General features: G+C 35.2%; 2 protein-coding genes across 5 annotated transcripts; one reads left to right on the top strand and one right to left on the bottom strand.

Moving 5' to 3' along the window:
* The first annotated feature begins 10,719 nt into the window (after positions 1-10,719).
* bora (bora aurora kinase A activator) lies at positions 10,720-22,061 on the top strand. 4 transcript variants are annotated; one of them, XM_051121305.1, is made up of 13 exons: positions 10,720-10,795; positions 10,997-11,059; positions 13,858-14,042; positions 14,123-14,229; positions 14,337-14,382; positions 14,489-14,570; positions 14,664-14,717; positions 14,815-14,871; positions 16,627-16,856; positions 16,987-17,140; positions 18,425-19,023; positions 21,267-21,407; positions 21,586-22,061. In XM_051121305.1, exons 3-13 carry the CDS (start codon positions 13,890-13,892, stop codon positions 21,604-21,606), a joined length of 1,644 nt encoding a protein of 547 aa, XP_050977262.1. In that variant the 5' UTR covers positions 10,720-10,795; positions 10,997-11,059; positions 13,858-13,889; the 3' UTR covers positions 21,607-22,061. The 4 variants fall into 4 exon arrangements, with proteins under 4 accessions (XP_050977262.1, XP_050977253.1, XP_050977271.1 ...); XM_051121296.1 differs by lacking the exons at positions 10,720-10,795; positions 10,997-11,059 and adding an exon at positions 13,562-13,643; XM_051121314.1 differs by lacking the exons at positions 10,720-10,795; positions 10,997-11,059 and adding an exon at positions 13,566-13,643 and having other exon boundaries at positions 13,863-14,042.
* Positions 11,217-13,478, bottom strand: mzt1 (mitotic spindle organizing protein 1). Its single transcript, XM_051121334.1, has 3 exons — positions 13,189-13,478; positions 12,830-12,975; positions 11,217-11,777 (listed from the first exon to the last, which is right to left on the bottom strand). The coding sequence occupies exons 1-3, from the start codon at positions 13,238-13,240 to the stop codon at positions 11,748-11,750; spliced, it is 228 nt and encodes a 75-aa protein (XP_050977291.1). The 5' UTR covers positions 13,241-13,478; the 3' UTR covers positions 11,217-11,747.
* Positions 22,062-22,075: the final 14 nt, after the last annotated feature.

Raw genomic sequence — 22,075 nt, 5'->3', positions numbered from 1 at the left:
ATACATGAGCGGAACATAGTCGCACACCAGACGAGAAGCGCAGCGCCACGTTTAGAATGACTCACAGACATTGCACCCAATTTAAGACGGCAGTCTAAAACAGTTAATATAAAAGTTCACTTCAGGAATTAACAAAGTTGCATGGATGAGTTTGAAGTACAGTGTTTTTGAAAAGACATAGCAAACGGAAAGAGAAAGCACCATCTATGGCTATTATTAGCTCCTTATATAAAGCATACAGACAAAAAGACAAACATTGTGTGGAAACATACACAATCGTCCAGGCTAGGATAAAGTCATTATAAACATTAATTTGGGACAAATATAATGTGATTTTATGGTAAACTTGGGTTACTTGAGTTTATGTCGCCACCAATGTCAAAAGCAAACTTATGCTCTTGCCCTTAAGCCATCTTAGATGTATATGACTTTCTTCTTTCAGACCAATACAACTGGAGTTATATTAAAATACGTCATGAGTCTTCCAAATGGTAAAATGGCAGTGAATGGGTGTTGAGATTTTGAAGCCCAATAAAGTGCATCCATCCGTCATAAAAATACACCACACAGCTCCAAGTGGTTACTAAAGGCCTTCTGAAGTAAAGCAATGCGTTTGTGTAAGAAAAATATTCATATTTAAAACTTTAGAAACTTTTATTTCTAGCTTCCACTAACTATCATACACACGTTCACAAGAAAGTGGTGTTCCAGTGATGTAGCGTAAGCACAGAATTGCAGTGGAGAGAGCAAAACAAAACACCAGTCACGAATTAGAAGTACAAAACAAGGATTTGTAAAGAAAAATGGAGGCAAAAGGAGACTGTTTTTTCTTTGCTGTAAACAAAACTTGGTTCTCGTAAGACTTTTCACATGAGCTTATGCTACGCCTACGTCCTTTGTCATTCGCTGAAACACCACTCTCTCATGAACATGCATATGACAGTTAGCGGAAGCTAGTGATTAAGGTTTATAAAGTTAAAACTTGGACATTGCTTCGCTTCAGAAAGTTTTTTACTAACCCCCTGGAGCTGTGTGGAGTGCTTTTATGATGAATGGATGCACTTTCTTTAGGCTTTAAAATCTTGACCCTCCCATTCACTGCCATTGTAAAGCTTAGAAGAGCCAGGACATTTTTAATACACTTTTGATTGTATTCATATGAAAGAAGAAAGTCCTATACACCCAGGATGGCTTGAGGGTGAGTAAATCATGTGGTAAATTTGTGGTAACATCTGATGGAGCCATTCTTTCCTTGTTTTGTACAGTGGACAATGATGTGTTTTAAGAAAACACATGTTTACATGAAGACATGCATATGAAATTAGGGCTAAAACTTACAGCCAAGTTCCAAGGGGGGGCACCCAGTTTTATTTAGGTATGCTAAAGAGATGCCCACCTCACATTGGAATTCACTCCAGCTTCTTCTAGAACATCACTTCCATGATCAAAGTCAGGGAGGGGAAAATATCTCTAGAGTGCCAGTCATGGAGATGAGATAGAGCAGAAAAATGCCTGACAGCACTCCTCTGTCAGCTTTTTAAGACTTTTTTCTGTTTTCTAACAAGATTTTTTTTTTTTTTTTTTTTTTTGTTACAGACAAAATTAATTGTGGGGATGTGAGATGCCTGATTTACATTCATTAAAAGTCATCTCCAGAAGTCAAGTTCAGTTCCAATCAAATTTGGGTAATTATGCAGAACAAGATATTCCCCTAAGAGCTGAAAACTCAACTTTTTTGAACATGCCACTCTAAATGAACAAGTTTAATTTTAAATTTACGTGATGAAAAGGGTGAATAGGTTATTCTAAAAACAACTCCTTGACATATTGTCAAACATATCCTAACAGTTACCAAGCAGTCAACAGGTTAACTTCTTTCTTTATTCTTTTTGTCTACTGTTTTATAGGGGTGTTACAATACACTCATGTCTCAATTCAGTTTAACACACGATACTGAGCTCATGATACAATACTTTCATAATACTTTGAACAAAGCCAAAATGAGTTAAAATGGTAAGGTTTTTATTATTATTTATTACTATAATTATCATTATTGCGATATATAAAAATATGATATATTGTTACCCCTACAGTTTAATGAATACAATAAATTTGGACATACCACTCTGTGCTTTAAGAAATACATATAGACATACAAATAACAGACTTAACAGATCCTAAACTAATTTGCTTACTGGTTTAAAATGGTCTTAGCTGGTCTAAGCTAAGAGTCTTGAAGAGTGCCTAGACTGGTTAAAGATGTTTTAGCAGGATTTATAAAACAACTATATTATATATAACCTATATTTCAGATACAACACTGCCAAATACTTTCTCTATTTTCACAATAAATACAGTTTTTATGAATGAATCACTTGACTCACTCAAAACAAAAGAAACTTGTCATCAACCAGACTAATGTAATAAAAGGATACTGAAAAATAAATAAAATAAACAGATTTATAAATTTGGCTTTTATATAAGTAGTTACCCAGATAGCACACGTACATTTACAAGATGTCTGTTAAAGATCTGTTGATCTGGAAAGCATCTGCTGTGTACAAACATCTGACAGACGTCTGTAAGATGTCAGTTTTACATACATTCTAAATAATAAACATCTTAAAGACATCTAATAAATGTCTATTTGACATCTGATAGGAAACGTCCTATAGACGTCTTACAGATAAGCAAACACTCTAAAACATTCGCAGATGTAAAAGCAGACGTCAAATAGACGTCTCTGTGATGTACGTATGCTATCAGGGTAATCAACACGTATGGCACTTAGGGCATGTCAAATACAGTAAAAGGCAGATCAACCATACTAAAACTCATTGGTTCTTGTATGTCAAGCAAACTAGTTTTAGCTTCTATTCACCATATTTGATGTATGGAAACCCATTTCCGCCACTGAGTAAAACATAAAAAAAGGGTACTGCGATTTCTCACAATTCAGAATGTTTTTCTTAAAATTGCATGATTCAAACTGGCAATTCCGACTTTTGTTTTTTTCAGAATTGTGAGATATAAACTTGAAATTGCAAGTTATAAAGTCCAATTTTAGGGGGGAAAATGACTGATATGTTTATATCACACAATTCTGACTTAACTCACAATTGCGTGTTATAAAGTCAGAATTGCAAGATAACTCACAATTCTGACTTTATAACATGCAATTGCGAGTTCGTATCACACAGTTCCAATGCTATCTAATGGTCAATTTGTACACATTTTATGAGGTGGTTGATTTGTACGAATTCGTACATCCTCACTTTTTTTTTTTTTTTTTTTTTTTTTTTTTTTGCAATTTCTGTAATGGTTTGGTTTAGGGACGGGGTTAGATGTGGTCCTTCCTACAAATTTGCCACCTCGTAAAATACGTAAGATTTTTCACAAATCATATGAATTCATACGACTGAGGTCGTAGGAATTTGTAGGAATTAGCCACCTTGTAGAAAAAATTGACAAATTGCTGTGATTTTGTATTATACAATTCCAACGCCATCTAACAGTCAATTTGTACACATTTTATGAGGTGGCTAATTTGTACGAATTTGTATGACCTCATTTGTACAATTTTGTACGATTTCTGTGATGGTTCAAGTTAGAGACGGGGCTTGATGTGGTCCTTCCTACAAATTTGCTACCTCACAAAATACGTATGATTTTTTTACAAAGCGTATGAATTCATACAAGTGAGGATGTATGAATTCATACAAATTAGCCACCTTATCAAAAATTGATGAATTGCCGTGAGTTTGTATCATCCAAATTTGTATGACCTCACTTGTACAATTTTGTCCGATTTCTGAGATGGTTCAGTTTATGGATGGGTTTAGATGTGGGCCTTCCTACAAATTTGCCACTCATCACCTTGCCAAATCATATGAATTCAAACAAGTGAAGTTGGACGAATTTGTATGAATTAGCCACCTTGTCAAAACTGACGAATTGCCGCGAGGTCAAGTTGGCAATTCTGAGGAAAAAGTCAGAATTGCAACATGTAAACTCACAATTGCTAGAAAAAGTCAGAATTGTAAGATAAAGTCGCAATTACTTTATTAAAAAAAAAAAAAATTGTATTCAGTAGTGAAAACGGCTTTCATAGCTCTGTGTACACTATGCATGTTGATGTGTATGTATGAATAAACACCAACATTAAATCTGTTAATCATATACAGCAATTATGTCTCTTCAGAAGACTTGGAAAGCACTCTATTCATATTGATTTTGTTTAAAATCTCAGTCGATTCTTTATCAATTGAAAGGACTTAGGACTTGGTAGAGGAACAGAAATCTCTCAGGTTTCTTTATGTGTTTCAAAGATGGACAAAAGTTTTTCATTTTTGGGTGAACTTTAGCATAGATCAGCATTATGAAATAAGTCAAGCAGTTATTTTATTTCTATAATACCATTTACAAAAGATTGCTTTAAAGCATTTTCCTCAAATCTTTGCTGTTTTGAAAAAAATTCTAAGGTTAGAATCCTAAACCTTAAAACTCAGATTTGTCCTCCGATTTTTCATTCTTCTATTTCACAATGTTTATCTTCTCTTTACATCCATTCCAAAGGTCTGTAACCTGTTTTGAGGAAGAATGCTTCCTTTAAAACGCATGTAACTGAACTTTTCCACCAACAACTTCTGTGACCTCAAAGGCAGTGTGATTTTTTATCCTTTCCTCTTGAGGCGGAGAGAGGGCGAGGGTTATTCATTCGTGCTTAGCTGTGTGTTGAGTTTGATGGATAAGCCTCATAAGCATTGATGCTAACACTCAGGTGCACACTCTCTTTCTCTCTCGCTCTGGTTCTTCACAGATCATAGAGCATCCTTTTCCTTACACTCACTCTCTCTCTCACACACACACACACACACATTCTGCCCCTTAGACCCCCTGCTGGGTTCACTTTCTACGACATCCATCAAACCTAAACAAGAGGGGTCATTCAGCTGGCAAATAACCTTCACTCAGCTACAGCAGTGAGCAAGCTGTGGATAAAAGACTTACTGCTAGTGCGGGGCAGTGGAGTGAGTTAGGCCTTGGGAAGAAGTTGCTCTTTTGTGGTGATTCTGGACCAGCTTCTTTAAAAAAAAAAAAAAAGATATACACAGCACTGTCAGTAACTACTCACCCTCATGTCGTTCCAAACCCATAAGACCTTCGTTCATCTTTGGAACACAAATTAAGATATTTTTGATGATCTGAAAGCTTTCTGACCCTGCATAGACAGCAACGCAACTGATAAGTTCAAGGCCCAGAAATGTAATAAGGACATCTTCAAAATAGTCCATGTGACATCAGTGGTTCAACCGTAATGTTATGAAACTATGGGAATACTTTTTTTGTGTGCAAATAATACAAAAATAACAAATTTATTTTAAAATTTCTTCTCTTCGGTGCTAGCCTTCGATGCGCATTCATGAGTTTCATGAAGTATGACATATAGACTATTTTAACAATGTCCTTACTACCTTTCTGGGACTGAACGTGTCCGTTGCATTGCTGTCAATGCAGGGTCAGAAAGCTCTCGGATTTCATCAAAATATCTTAATTTGTGCTCCAAAATGAACAAAGGTCTTGCAGATTTGGAACGACATGATGGTGAGTAATTAATGACAGTCATTTTTGAAAACCCCTTTAACAAATACAAACTGTAATTTAAATGGTGTAAAATATAATATTTAATACATTATAATATTTAATACATATGTGACAACTTGCTTCAATTGCAAAAATATGATGATACTGGTAATTTGTACAAAATTCACAAAATAAATACATTTTTGAGGTACCAAAAGAAGCTTTGATGACCAGAACCTTTTTGTTAAACAAATAACAGGTATGTCTTAACCTTAATTGTTTATGTGCTTATGTAGTTAGTATTATTTGACCATCAAGGGATGCGGTCACAAAATTATGTCAGGGCATGTTTGCAATGACACATTTTTGGCAAACCGTGGCCCATGAAAAAATAAAATAATAATAATACATTTGTATTTTGAATTGGATGTAAATTTGATAGTCTTCACAAATAAACTCAACTTGTGAATTGTAAAGCATAGATACAATTAAATTACATTTACATTACCAAATACAACAAAGCAAAAGATCACCTATCTTTAGCCCATCTCCAAACTATGCTAGCATAACTTCTTAACTAATGCACAACTGACGTCATCTTTGTCACAAAGATCCTGACTCTTGGTTGAAAGCGAGTTAGTTAGTTTGCAAGAGTGAGAGTACAGTGAATCCGGAAAGTATTTACAGCACTTCACTTTTTTCACATGTTGTTATGTTACAGCCTTATTCCGACATTGATTAAATTCATTATTTTCCTCAATTTTACAAAAAAAAAAAAAAACTAATTACAGCCTCAAGTCTTTTTGAGTATAATACAAGCTTGGCACACCAACTTTTGGGCAGTTTCTCCCATTCTTCTTTGCAGGACATCTCAAGCTCCATCAGGTTGGATGGGGAGTGTCACTGAACAGGCATTTTCAGATCTCTCCAGAGGTGTTCAGTCGGGTTCAAGTCTGGACTCTGGCTTGGCCACTCAAGGACATTTACAGAGTTGTCCTGTAGCTACTTTGTTTTCTTGGCTGTGTGCTTAGGGTCGTTGTCCTGTTGAAAGATGAACCATCGTCCCAGTCTGAGGTCCAGAGCACTCTGGAGGAGGTTTTCATCAAGGATCCTGACTAGTCTCCTAGTTCCTGCCACTGAAAAACATCCCCACAGCATGATGAGTGACGCTTGGCATTCAGGCCAAAGAGTTCAATCTTTGTTTCACCAGACCAGAGAATTTGTGTCTCATGGTCTGAGAGTCCTTCAGGTGCCTTTTGGCAAACTCCAGACAGGCTGTCAGGCTTTTCGTCTGGGCCAGGCCTGAGTGGTGGAGTGCTGCAGAGACGGTTGCTCTTCTGGAAGGTTCTCCTCTCTTTAAGAGAAACGCTGGAGCTCTTACAGAGTGACCATCAGGTTCTTGGTCACCTCCCTGACTAAGGCCCTTCTCCCCGAATCGCTCAGTTTGGCTGGGCGACCCGCTCTAGGAAGAGTCTTGGTGGTTCCAAAGTTCTTACATTTACAGTTGAGAAATTTTTCTGTACCCTTCCCCATATCTGTGCCTCAATACAATCCTGTCTCTGAGGTAGACAGACAATTTCTTGGACTTCTTGGCTTGTGCTCTGACATGCACTGTTAACTGTCACACCTTATATAGCCTTATATAATTTAATTTTGGAATTAGGCAGTAACATAACAAAATGTGGAAAAAGTGAAGTGCTGTGAATATTTTCTGGATGCACTTTATAAACACAATGAGGCTGTAAAAGCAGATTAGCGAATAGATGAGTTTACATGTTCAGCCTGATGATGTCTGACACCCAACAACCTCTGTAGTCCAGTTTAGACATTTGTTAAAACCATTTAACAACCGCCTTTATCAAGACACAAAAATAAATATCTGAGTCTGTGTTCACTGCAGACCTTATTTCAGGCATTTCACCATAAAACTGACTTCAGAAAGTGAAATAATGCACTTTCAAGGTTTTAAGACTGAATTGCCCATTATCTGAACGTCCGGATCCACACAAAACTCAAAAAAAAAAAAAAAAGACACATAATCAACTGAAACTTCCTCAATACAAGGGACACTTGGCCTTTCCAATATATTTTTTTGTCGCCCTACAATGGAAAACTGTGCTGGAAAAAAAAACAAAAAACACTAAAACCAGCCTAAGCTGTTTGGTGGTTTTAGATGGTCTCCCAGCCTCGTCTTAGCCGGTCAGCGGGCTAGTTTTAGAAGGGTTTTGGCCACTTCCTAAGCTGGTCATCTTGGTCTTAGCTCGTCAGGCTGGGAGACCAGCTAGAACAATCAGCTATAACAGCCTGACCAGCCTAGCCAGGCTGGGAGACCAGATAAAACCAGCTAAGACCAGCCAACCATCTTAGGCTGGTTTTAGCTGGGTTTTTTTTTTTGTTTGTTTTTTATCAGAGAAGCACTGCATCTTTTCAGCTACAGTAGCCTAATGTGCCCCAAAGCAATGGATCTTGTCACATAAAAATAATTTAAATATAGTCATGCTTTATGCATCTAAGACTCTGTGTGCAGTACAGTGAACTGGGTCTGATAGAAAATGACAGGTTGCTTCTGGTCCTGTCGACAGTAATATATGACCCACTCAAGCCTGCAGAGAAAGAGTTCGGTAGCAGATCAAATTCATGAGGCCTAAATATCATTCCATCCACTCTAATTAGACAAATAAGGATGTATTAAATGCTAAAGCCCAATTGAGAAATCCCTTGAGGGAGCAGGTCAATGAGTCACAGCGTTGGGAAGAGCACACCAAACATCATCAACATCATCATCATATTTCCTGTCTAAAGCAGTAGTACTTGAAGATGTCTTTTCCTTTAGCAGAGCCTGTGATTCAAATGAGCATGAGGGCAGAAAGCATTGTATGATTATTAATGGGAAAAGATTATGCGTACGGGGGTGAGGGATTAGTTTAGCGACCTTCACAACACTAATTGAAACAAGTATGGAGACTCGGCGGCACTGTAATCAACTAAAACACGGGATCATTAATCATTATAAATAGCGCTGTCACAACACGAGCATTAGTATTATCAGCCCCTTTTGTTTGTCTAGTGGGAAGCTCGGCTCGGACGCGCGGTAAATGTCCGGTGCGGAGGTTAATGAGAGTCGAAGTGGCATTTAAACGGCGCCGCTGATCAAACGGGCATCGAGGTGACGCGCCTCGCACACGTTCATTTGCAGCTAATGGGAATTGATGCACTTCTGATGAAGTTAGTAACAGGCTTGACATCCGGAAGAGTTCAAGTCTGTCGGACGTACAGCTTTTTGACATTCCACATGAGAGGGTAAAGGATATTATTAAGCGTGAAAGAAAAGTACTTTTCTCTTAGAGGTCTTTTGACAGGTGTGTGAGGCCGCTGTGCAAAGATTAATCGACGCCAATTCAGACCTTGTAATATGCTTGTGCTGTGTGTTCTGAGACAAATCACCAAGCCATTGTCACGTTGAGCCATGTTTCACAGAATATAATCTTCATAAATCAATAGTCTTAAAGCGTTAGTTCACCCCAAAATGAAAATGCTGTCATTAATTACTCTCCCACATGTTGTTCCAAAACCGTAAGACCTTTATCTTCAGAACACAACTTAAGATATTGATGAAATCCGAAAGGTCTCTGACCTCCCATAGACAGGGTACTACCACGTTCAAGGCCCAGAAAAGTACCAAGATGATCGACAAAGTAGTACATGTGACTTCAGTGGTCCAATATATTTAGAAATATATAGAAATGGTTGTTTTTAACCCAGAATTTTAACCCAGTGTAGCAAATTAGCATATTAAACTGATTTCTGAAGGATCATGTGACACTGAAAACTGGAGTAATGGCTTCTTATGCTTTGCATCAGAGGAATAACTTATATTTTAGAATAGTTTACATCATCTTTACATAGTAAACAGTTCAGCTGTCTAAAGTTGTATTGCGCTTAGCTGTTTTAAAATATGATATTGGAACTTTACTTTGGAGGATAGGATTCTGAAAAGAATGTACAGTGGAGAAAAGGGGGGAAATTGAGATGGTCCAAACAGGGTCCAAGGGCTGTAACTAAACAAACAGCAATTTATAAGAGCGAAATGGTTGAGAGCAAACATTCCAACAAAGGTCATTGGACCCGTTCTTTTCAAAGGAATTATGTTTTAAAAAAATGGGATTATAACCTACAATTACACATTTTAAACTTTCAATTAACCTTGCACAAGGGTATTGTCATTTTCATCAGCTTTAGATTAATACCAGTTGTTTATCACATACCTGTGAACAAAGAACCCTGTTGCATTGCATGCATCACTTAGAAGGTTAAAACACAATTATTAAATTTACAGCTAAACTATTGATAATTACATACTTGAACAGACAGAATTCCCATTTAATAACAAACATTTCATTAACCTACACCAAACACAAGGGAATTTACATAAACAGTTACTGAAGGTGGGTGCTATTACAGAGCTAAGCATTGTTTTTTTAATTGCTTTGCTAATTAAAGCAATTAATGCATGAATTAGAGGATGGGAATATGATAATTACACATCAACCTCAGAATACTTAATTGTGTTATTTGGTCTCATCCTTTTTAGAAGTTCAATTAACCAAAGTCAGTGTAGGCTCGCTTTGCAAACTCTTGATGGTGTTCTTCTTGGAAAAAATAGATTATAAAACATTGACCAATAAAATGCCGCAGAAGTCAGATTCATATTGTTTGGAGACTGATGGTCACACAAATATAGCTAACAAAAATTATTCGATGGTACTGATGAGTGATGTCACTGTCACTGTGGCAACCTTTATGATACTAATTCACAGTGAGGAATAAACTACCCCATCGTTGCGCATCATTAGCCGGCCTCATGAAGAGACACGCCTGGTCCGCTTTAGTTGATAACACCTGTCATTCCAACAAGCGGTTGCAATCATTCTCCACATGCTGTTGGTGTTTGTGTCTTTGTTAAAGGTGATTCAATGGAGGCCTGAAGACGGTGCTCCCTTGACCCACACTCGAAACAGGAGGTGTTTCTTTCACAGAATCAACAAATCTGTGAGGGATTACTATCAAAACACTGTTAAAACATTACGAATAGCCTTATTTAATGGATTCAAACATATGGTTAGACTTTTCTTATCCCTCTAAAGGGCAGGAACGCAATAGGAATTCTGACCGCTCATTCTGACGGCACCCATTCACTGCAGAGGATCCGCTGGTGAGAAAATGATGTACATTTTCATTTATGGGTGAGCTTATTCTTTAAACTAAAGCACATTCTGCTGAAAACCTCTCCTTGCGAAACGACTTGACTCGGGGTAAATATTTAGAAATAAGAGCAGACATAAGGTTGAGGTGATTACAGACACATAAATGAGTTCTCGCTGCAGGAGTGAAACATTATGCCTCCTGTCTGCAGGAACCAAGGACACAGCCACCTCTCCCTCTCAGCACGGCTGGGTGTTAATGAAGCTCACGCCAGGTATGCTGCCTTTTGGGCTGATCTAAGATCTACAGTGCTTTTACAAAACGTGACCTTAAACATTCCCAGAGACTGATGTCAGATCTGTGCAAAAAAGCACTTGTGAGTTGGAGAACAGGCCTAATGATCTAATCAAATCAAACTTGCTGCTCTGAAAAAAAAAAAAAAAAAAAAATAGAGTCCTGGCCATGACGTTTATCATAAATGAATAAATAAACCATAAAAGACTGAAATTACAATGCTAGGACAGAATTCAAAGCAGAACTAATGTATGCATGAGTTCCCTATAAATGCACTGCTGTCGCCATCATGTGGTTAAAAGACATAAACGCACATGGAGGTGCAGAGGAAATGCTTTTCAGCGATCATATACACATAAAGTACAGTTGGGGTAAAAAATATTTTACTGATTTAATCTGAGGCAAAAAATGGTTCCATATGGTAATATATGTTTTGAGGACATGTTAGCATTGTAATGAATTACAGTTATTAGTATACACAACATTAAAAAAAGGAACACAATTTAACAGTCCAATTGTACATACTGAGGCACATGGAAGTAGGTCAAACACAAGGCAATGCAACTGTTTTAACAAATTAATCCTATGTACATGCTTATATACACTGCACTGTGCAGTTCCTTCTTCTCCAACAGGCACCACTCTGCCATTGATGAAATTTCGACTGGTCATCCTTGACTAGTGCTGTTTTCAGAAGCCTAAAAGATCAAACAAAGATGACAGTTAATAAAATGAACTAGAAAAAAAGTATATGGTATATTTTAAGGCCTATGAACTATGGTTTTCATTTAAATAATCCAGTAGTGACAAATGAATTTTAAATGAATTTTGCATAAAAAAATCTTGCTGAAAATTGTTCCTCTGGCAGAAAATAGTTTATTTTTAATCAAGCAAAAACATACACTACCAGTCAAAAGTTTTTGAACAGTAAGATTTTTCATTTTTTTTTTTTTTTAAAGAAGACTCTTCTGCTCACCAAGCCTGCATTTATTTGATCCAAAACACAGCAAAAGCAGTAATACTGTGAAATATTTGACCATTTAAAAAACTGTGTTCTGTTTAAACACAGTTTAAAACATTTACAATGTTACAGAAGATTTCTATTTTCAGCTGTTCTTCTGAACCTGAAAAAAAATTCTACTCAGCTTTTTTCAACATAATAATAATAAATGTTTTCAGCAGCAATTCAGAATATTAGAATGATTTCTGAAGGACCATATGACTGGAGTAATGATGCTAAAAATTCAGCTTTGAAATCACAAATAAATTACATTTTAAAATATATTCAAACAGAAAATTAAAAAGTTATTTTAAATAGTAAGAATACTTACAAATTTTACTTTTTTTTTTTATAAATAAATGCTTGGTAAGCAGAGGAGAGTTCTTTTTTTTTTTTTTTATTTATTAAAAAAAACTCACTGTTCAAAAAACTTTTGACTGGTAGTGTACTTTGCTTCCCTTAAAAAAGCACTTCACAGAAACTCCCATGTGTTCCACAAGGAAAACATTCTGAATGTCCAATATGTGATCTGCATGGTAGAGCAACTCAGGAGTGGAGGATTGCAGAAACTATCTGCATTTTAAAATGTTGACTAGTCTAACATTACCTTACCTAATTACCCAGGTTACTGTACAGGAATATTAATATAGGCTATTTGTGATCTTGCATCAAACCAAAATAAGGAAGAGTGGATAAAACAAGTAAGTGGAGAGTAGCTGAAATAAGACTGTGCCACCACAAATCCACTACCTTTAATGAGTCCGAGGCTCTTCTGAGTTCTTTGATAACTGATGACAGCGCTTCGGGATTGATCCCCTGCTCACAGAGACGGACACATATTGACAAAGACTCCATGTCCAATCCTGTATTCAGGAGCCTTGATATCTCCAGGAGAACTGGAAATGTAAGAACAAAACACAATGACATATTTGACATAACTGCTCCATTGAAATTATGAGGTTTATAAGAAAGAATCATGCAATGTGTAAACCAGTAGCAATATTAATACCAAATCAGGACAGAGAATATCATATTAGTGAATGAACCTTTTACGTTTCGAAACAACATTTTTAAGGAGTATTTCTTTGTTGTAAACATTTTTATCTTACCATCCATAGTCTCTCTGACAGCATTCATATTTGCGTTCGCGGGACTGGCCATAATGCTATCGTGCTAAAGCTATTCAACCACTTGACAATAACAAAGCACTATAATTCATTCAGATGACCCTGACACGTCTATTTCTGTTAGTGCCTGACGTCTTCCAACCATTTGCGAATTAAACACCGGTCGACTTCACAAATCTTGCATTAAAAAATATACACAGACTGACAGCAGTTACATTCACGCCTCGCGCTTTTTGCTGTGGTAAGCATGTCAATAAAGTTGTAGGTGTTCTAAAGGAAGTTACGTCGAGACGTTAAGTCGGTCATTCTCGTCACCTGATTGGTTGTTTTGCATATTCTGCTGGATTGTGATTGGCTAGCACGTCTTGAGCGAAAATTAAATCAGACGTTAGAGCCATTCAGAGATCACTGTTGGGCTTGTTTGAGTTTCGTGCGTTGTAAGTATTAATTAAGAGTACTTATTTACCGTTTTTGGCTTTTTAAACACATGCAAAGACTGCAGACTAACAAAGGTAGAAAATCCGAACAACAATCGTTTGGTCGTTACTAAAGAGACGCAATGATGTATTACCAAACAGGATGTTTACCGCTCTGATTTGTTGATATTCTAAAGGATCTCCAGGCTTTCACTCATTTCGTTTCTTTTTAAAGCGTAGCCTGGTTGGCTGGACGCCGTTTTTAAGATGGGAGATATAGCAGAGATTTATATAACACCAGAGACTCCTGGAAGACCTGCTATACTGAACCCGTTTGAGAGCCCAAACGACTATCACCGTCTGCATGAACCTCTGATGCCCAGCCCGTCGGTGTTTAAAAGCTCCAAGAGCTCATCAGCGGTGAGTATCTGACTCTGGAAATAAGGTAAAATCACGAAAAAGGGTAGAAATGTGATTTCTGTTTGTGTTGTGTGTTGTAGACACCAGCCAAGTTCAAATGGTCTATTGATGAAATGGCAAATTTGCTTCCTGTGGAAATAGACCCAGAGGACATTCACCGCCAGGCTATGTTTCTGAGCCAAGCCAGGTATGGATTTCTGTTTTGTAGTGTTTTACAATAATGCTAGTTGTTGTTGTTTTTTAATTTGTTCATGTTCTCATGATGTTGTCTCAACTGTGTTTTAACACATTAAGGGCTGATGCAGAGATTGAGGAAAAACGGCAGAATGCTATTGAACAGGTAAAAATGCTTTACTACTTACACGTAAACCGGTCCCTGTCCGTGAAAATGTTTTATTTTAACTAAAGAGAAAGATGCGTCAGTAGATTATTTTTTGTTTGTTCAGTTTTTTACTAAAGGTGCAATTGTTCCATCTCCGTGGGGACCTCCAGCAGCTAAACAAGCTGTAAAAGTGCCACATCAGAAAAGTAAGTCATGACACAAAAAAGAGAGAGAGATTTTTATGATGCTATTACAACCAAAGTAATGTTTAGATATTGACTTAAACTGTCTCATTTTAGGTCCTTTGTCTCCACTGGTAACAGAGCCAGTTCAGCCATCAAAGAAAATAAATGGTTTGTTCAAGACAAATCATAAATTATCCCTGTTGTAAATTTAGAAATTGATGAATGTGGATTTAGAATAATTGTTTTTTGATTGTTTGTGTTTTAGCAATCTGTCAGACGGTACTGTCTCTACCTGTGGACTTCAATCTTGAAAAAGTTTTGGGTAACTAATTTATTTAGTTATCGCTTCATTTCAAAGTGTAATTTATAATACACCACTGTTCAAAAGTATGGGGTCAGAAAGATTTATTTATTTATTTGTTTTTGGAAATTAATACATTTTTCCAGTGTTTCAGACATTTATAATGTTAATAAAAGATTATAAAAGATTTCTATTTTAAATAAATGCAGTTCTTTTGACCATTTTAATAATAAAACAATACAACATTTTCCACAAAAATATGAAGCAGCACAACTACTGAGACTTTAATTTTTTTTAAAAACTGATTTCTGAATAATTACACTACCAGTCAAAAGTTATAAGATATATATATATATATATATATATAGAAGTCTCTTCTGCTCACCAAGCCTGCATTTATTTGATTCAAAATACAGCAAAAAAAAATTGAATATATTTTAAAATGTAATTTATTCTTGTGATCAAAGCTACATTGTCAGCATCATTACTGAAAATTGATTATAGCATCATTAAAGTCTTCAGTGTCACGTGATGATTTGTTCAAGAAATGTTGTTGTTGTTATTATTATTATTATTATTATTATTATTATTATTATTAATAGTAGTTAAATCATCATCATCAATATTCAAAACAGTTGTGCATTTATCTAAAATAAAACGCTTTTGTAACATTATACCATTCAAAAGCTTGGAGTCAGGTTTTTTTTTTTTTTTTTTGAGAAAAGAAATGATAGAAGTTAATACTTTTATTTAGCAAGGATGCTTTAAACTGATCAAAAGTGATGATTAAGACACTTATAAGGTTACAAAAGTTTTCTATTTCAGATAAATGCTGTTCTTCTGAACTTTAATCAAAACATTCTACTAAGCTGTTTCCAACAACAACAATAATTACATTTTTAAATATATGCAAATAGAAAACAGTTATTTTAAATAGTAAAAATATTTCAAAATGTTGCTGTGCTTTGGATCAAATAAATGCAGGCTTGGTGAGCAAAAAAAACATTAAAAATCTTACTGAAAACATTTGACTTGTAGTGTATGTGATACTGAAGATTTGAAATTCAGCTTTGCATCAGAGGAATAAAGTATATTTTAAAATAGAAAAAGTTAATTTCACATAAAAAAATAGTTACTTTAAATTTGTATGTATATATAATTATATATATATATATATATATATATATATATATATATATATATATATATATATATATATATATATATATATATATATATTTTTTTTTTTTTTTTTTTTTTTTAACTGTACTTTTGATAAAATAAATGCAGCCTTTATTAGCAGAAAGAGAAACTTAAAAATAAAAACAGTCCCACAGTGGGACATTCTACATTTCTTCTAAAACAATTTTTAACACCATTTTGCTTTTTTTCTTATGTATAGTTTATATGACCTCATTAACTGAGAAATAAGATTAAATTTGTCCTTTTAAAAACTTATGAGGGGAATTCATAATGACAAAGTACTAATTTATAATAAGTAAATTGTGGAAATTTTATGAGTTTCCCTTTTATTTATATTAAAACTTGTCTGCAAGCTTTTATGCACTGACTACTTATATCCATAACCATTTGCCTTCCACAAAATCCTGAGAGTGCATTTGACCGAGTACAATATTAGGTCAAGTTATTTAAAGTCTGACAGTAAATAAATTTATTTTGTTGTGTCAGATCAAATAATAGCAGATATTAGCATGTTTTCCTTTGCTTAGGTACATAATGATATTAGCTTGAGAACTTTCTTTTCTGTTGTACCAGGTGATTACTACAAGACAGAAGAGTTAACCGAGCAGGTGCAGGAGAGCCTCAGCTCCTCTTCACTGCGGCGGAAGCTGTTTCTTGATGGCCATGACAGCGGCTCTGAGTCCTCTACCCCTTCCAGCCCAGACAGATATTCCCATAACGTCCCTTCAAGCAGTCGAGAGATGATGTCTTCTGTTATTGTCTCTCCACTTCAGTGTGGTATTCCAACTGGGACGCCCTTGTCTGTACGTACCAGATACATCATAGATCATGATGAAACTACAAGGGTGAAACTACACCTTTGTAGTAAAATGTGGATGAAGGGTATGTAAAGATATTTAAAATTTAATACTATGTTTTATCCATAATCCTCAGGGCCAGTTTTCATCCAGTCCTATCCAAGGCCAGTGTCGAGCATACAGTCTGGGCAGTGTCACAAGTCCCATGTTTTCAGAGAGGTCGTCGCCTGCTTTCAAGTCTCCTGTTCTGTCGCCCATCAGACTTCAGCATTCTGTGACGCCTGTATCAGGTGAGAAATCTGAGTTCTATTGGAATATAATTAACTAATAGCTTTTCACTAACTCTCAAAATCATGCTTGGGAAACTTAAGTATACAGTTGAAGTCAAAAGTGTACATACATCTTGCAGAATCTGCCAAATGTTAATTATTTTACCATAATAAGTGGGATCATACAATATGCATGTTATTGTTTTTTATTTAGTACTGACCTGAATAAGATATTTCACATAAATACATTTACATATAGTTCACAAGAGAAAATAGTTTATAATCAAATGACGCCGTTCAAAAGTTTACATACACTTGATTCTTAAAGGAGAAGTTCATTTTCAGAACAACAATTTACAGATAATTTACTCACCCCCTTGTCATCCAAGATGTTCATGTCTGTCTTTCTTCAGTCGTAAAGAAATTGTGTTTTTTGAGGAAAATATTTCAGAATTTTTCTCCATGTAATAGACTGCTATGGTGCCCCGAGTTTGAACTTTCAAAATGCAGTTTAAATGCAGCTTCAAACAATCCCAAATGCGGTTGTAAACGATCCCAGCCGAGGAAGAAGGGTCTTATCTAGCGAAACGATTGGTTTCTGAACAGTTTAACTGCCGCCTTCAGAAAACATTCTGAATTTGAAGATCAGGGTAAATTGAAGTTATTTTGTTTTATTTTATTCTGTTCTGTTCAAAAGTTTACATCCCTGGCTCTTAATGCATCGTGTTTCCTTCTGAAGTATCAGTGAGCATTTGAGCCTTCTATAATAATATAACAACTGAGTTATTATAATACATAATAACTGAGTAACTTCAGTTGTCCTCATTGTAAAAAGATGGATTTCAAAATCATACAGTCATTGTTGGAAAGGGGTCAAATACACAAAAATGCTGAAACCAAAGACTTTTTGGGACCTGAAGGATTTTTTTATTTTTTTGAAGAACAGCGGGCAGTTTAACTGTTCAGGACAAAAAAGGGACTCATGAAAAACACAGCTGTGGATCATTTAGGTAACAACACAGTATTAAGAATCAAGTGTATTTAACCTTTTAAACAGGATCATTTTTATAATTTTTATTTTTTTTTTTTTTTTTTTATATATATATATATCTTGTGGACTATATGTCAACTTTTGTCTATGTGAAATATCTTTTTCAGGTCAGTACTAAAAAAAAAAACAAGCATTTTGTATGATCCCTTTTATTTTGCAAAAATAATTAACATTTTGCAAATTCTGCAAGGTGTATGTAAACTTTTGACCTCAACTATAAGTATATATTAAGTGACAAAACTTTGTCTTTATAGGTGAGAGGAAAAGGCTGTCGTTTCTGTCCCCCAATGGTGTTCCTATGGGCAGCTCAGACATGGACATGAACAGATGTGGAGAAAGCCCATTGGTGGAGGGCTGTTCCCCTATTCGAAGCTGCTCCCCCTTTCAGTCCCGACCCAGAAACAGAGGCTGTATGTGGGCCTCTCCTACTCACATTTCCCCTATCCTCCTTCACCCAACCCTCCAGGACAAGGAGAACATCAATCCCAGTGAACCTTTACCCACCATGGACTTGGATGCTAACTCGACAGGACCTCATACCACGCGAGAAGAACACCAATCTTTGGGGAGTGAATCTGAGTCCTCTGTGGCTGTTTCTGAGCAAATGGATCAAGATGAGCATTTTGTAAAAGATGCTGGAGGAAGCAGTGAGACTGAGAGAAGGGAAAATGAGGAAGTGGTCAGCAGTAGGAGCGGCGAGGAATCCTGTGGCTGGGTTCCTGAAGAGGACAATGTGTCGCCAGTTAGACTGTCCAGCTCTCGAACAGGCAGTGTGCCTAACGCTGAGAGCACGCACATGTTCGTATCCATGCTAGCGGAAGGAAGCATTACACCGTACGACATTAGCATGCAGGTTAGTATGCGTGCTGTCAGGTGACCAGAATGCCAGCTGCTTCCAAATAGCTTCCAAACACTATAGAACTAGATGAAGAGCTGTTTAAACAGTAGCTCAGCAGATGTAACTGACATAAAACAGCTGCAAAACTGGCCAGTAACAGCTACTGCTCTAGCTAATCTCTTTCACCCTAAGAATTTTATCTGATTTATTATTATTATTTTATTTTTATTTTTTTTTTGACCAGTGAAAAGCTATATATATATATATATATATATATATATATATATATATATATATATATATATATATATATATATAACTTTTTTTTTTTTTTTTTTTTTTTTTTTTTTTAGTAACTCTAAAACAAACTTTATTTTTCAGTTAATATTTATTATATTCTTATAAAAATGTATGCTTATTTCTATAGCACACACTTTAAGAATAGTTTCTTTCTCCATCTACATATCACTTATTATTATCTTTATTTAAATGTTAATATTAATTTTTAAAATGATGATAAAAAGTTTGCTTATTTCTAAAGAACAAACTTTAAATAAAAAGTATGCTGTAGATAAAGCGTACATTTTAAAACATTTTATTTAAAGATTATACATAAACATTTTTTAAAAATTAAAATGATATAAGCCTGTTTCCACCACTGCATAAAACAAATTATAGAAGGATATTGTGACTTCTCACAATTCTGACTTTTTTGTGATACAAACTGATAGTCAGAATTGTGTGATTTATAAACTTGCAATTGTGAGTTACAAAGTCAGAATTGCGCGATTAAAAATTCGGACTTTATAACTCACAACTGCAAATTTATATCTCCCAATTGTAAATAAAAAGTTATCTCACATTTGCAAAAATTTTAAATCTCGCATTTGCAAAAAAAAAAAATCTAATTCTGAGGGTAAAAAACTTTTTTTTTTTTTTTTCCTTCCTTCTTAGAATTGTGAGATATAAACTCAATCGCAAGTTATAAAGTGCGTGATGTAAACTCACAATTCTTTTTTTCCTCAGAGTTGCATGATATAAACTTCAAATTGCGAGTTATAAAATTAGAATTGTGTGATTAAAAACAAAATAATTTTGACTTTATAACTCGCAGTTGTGAATTTATATCTCACAGGCAGAACTGGGAAATATAAACTCGCATTTGCAAGGAAAAAAAGTCATTTTTTTTTTTTTAGAGTAAAAGACTTTTGATTTAAAAGAATTGTGAGTTATAAACTCGCAATTCTGACTTTACAACTTGCAATTGTGTTGTTTTTTTTTTTTTTTTTTTTTTTTTTTTTTTTTTAAACTCACAATTCTAACATTTCTTGCAAATGTAAGTTTATATTTCCCAATTGTTTTTTTTCCCCCTCAGAATTGCAAGATATAAGATTTTGTTTCGTGATATAAACTCACAATTGTGACTTTTTTTTTTCCCCCTCAGATTTGCGTGATATGAGCTAAAAAAAAATATAAACTACAAAATTCTGACCTTATAACTCGCAATTGGGAATTTACTTGCATTTGCTAGAACAAAAGTCCAATTCTGAGGGTAAAAGACTTAAGTTTTTTTTTTTCCCTGAGAATTGTGAGAGATAAAATTACAATGTGTTTATATAATGTAAGAATTGCGTGATATAAACTCTCAATTCTTTCTCCTTTTTTTTCCCCCCCAGTTGCATGTTATAAACTCACAGTTGCGAGCTATAAAGTCAAACGTTCCCAATTGTGGCTTTTTTTTCTCTCGTAATTGCGAGTCATAGTTATAATTGTGAGGTATAAACTTACAATTCTGATTTTTTTTTTTTTTCTCAGAATTGCATAGTATAAACTCAAAATTGCAAATTATAAAGTCAAAATTGTGTGATTTTTAAAAACTTGCAATTCTGACTTTTCTTGCAAATGTCAGTTTATATTTCCCAATTTTTTTTTTTCCCCCTCAGAATTCTGTGATATAAACTCACAATTGCAAGTTATAAAGTCAGAATTGCGTGACGTAAACTCGCAATTCTTTTTTCTTAGAGTTGCATGATATAAACGTACAATTGCAGGTTATTAAAAATTAGAAACAAAAAAAATGATAAAAAAAAAAAAAATGACTTTATAACTTGCATTTGTGAATTTATATCTCGCTCAGAATTACGACTTTTTTCTCAGAGTTGCGAGTTAAGTCAGAATTGTGAGAGAATGTCGTAGAATTGTGAACTACAGTCTTCAGCTGAATTTTAGGTTTAACTTGTCCTTCATGTTCTCTGCAGGTGGATAGCGGTTATAACACTCACTCAGTGTGTACTACCAGCTTAATGGACACACTCAGTTCAGACAGCCAGAGTAAGGATGTGCTGGACACACACACTGCTGAAGAGGGTGTACCTTTCACTAGACACACTAAACCAAAGGTAAAGTCACACGAACACACACTACAACACAAAAGTCACTCTGTAACCAACCATCACATTTTAAATTCTTTATCCATTTCTCGTCTGTTTTGCACACTGAAAATACACTGTATTCACTTTATTAATGTTATTAAAAAGCACTGTGCATAACCACACTAAGAAATGTTTTGTTCTGCAGATGTTCCCCCTACCGCACTGAGCATGAGGGACCGAACAGGCACTTTAAACACTCTTACCCCCCCAAAAAGCTGTGGTGGAAACACACGACACATTTACACATCAAGCTGTATGGTGCTAATGTCATCTCATATGAATGCTGAATACTGTGGTTGGTTTTACTGTCTGAGCCTTGTGATTTGTATTGACTAATCTACAGCATTATTTATTCTTGCACTTTGGGACCGATAAAACTTAAATTAGATTTAAGATTATGTGTGGGTTGTATTGATTGTGAAATGTAGCTTTCAATTATTTGTGATTTGTTAAAAGAGGGTGGCAAGTGTGTAACAATTTCCTCTAGCTGTTTTTATAGGGCCTTTTTTACAGTCTTAAAATTATTTATGATTTAATCAATCACTAACAAATGTATGGAGATAACACAAGGTATACATATTATGGCAATGTGTATCTGAATTGTAATAAAATGTCTGGATAAAAATGGTGAGTGT

Source organism: Labeo rohita, chromosome 1 (genome assembly GCF_022985175.1).
Source record: "Labeo rohita strain BAU-BD-2019 chromosome 1, IGBB_LRoh.1.0, whole genome shotgun sequence".
NCBI classification, from domain to species: domain Eukaryota; kingdom Metazoa; phylum Chordata; class Actinopteri; order Cypriniformes; family Cyprinidae; genus Labeo; species Labeo rohita.
This window is presented reverse-complemented; position numbering and strand designations above follow the sequence as displayed.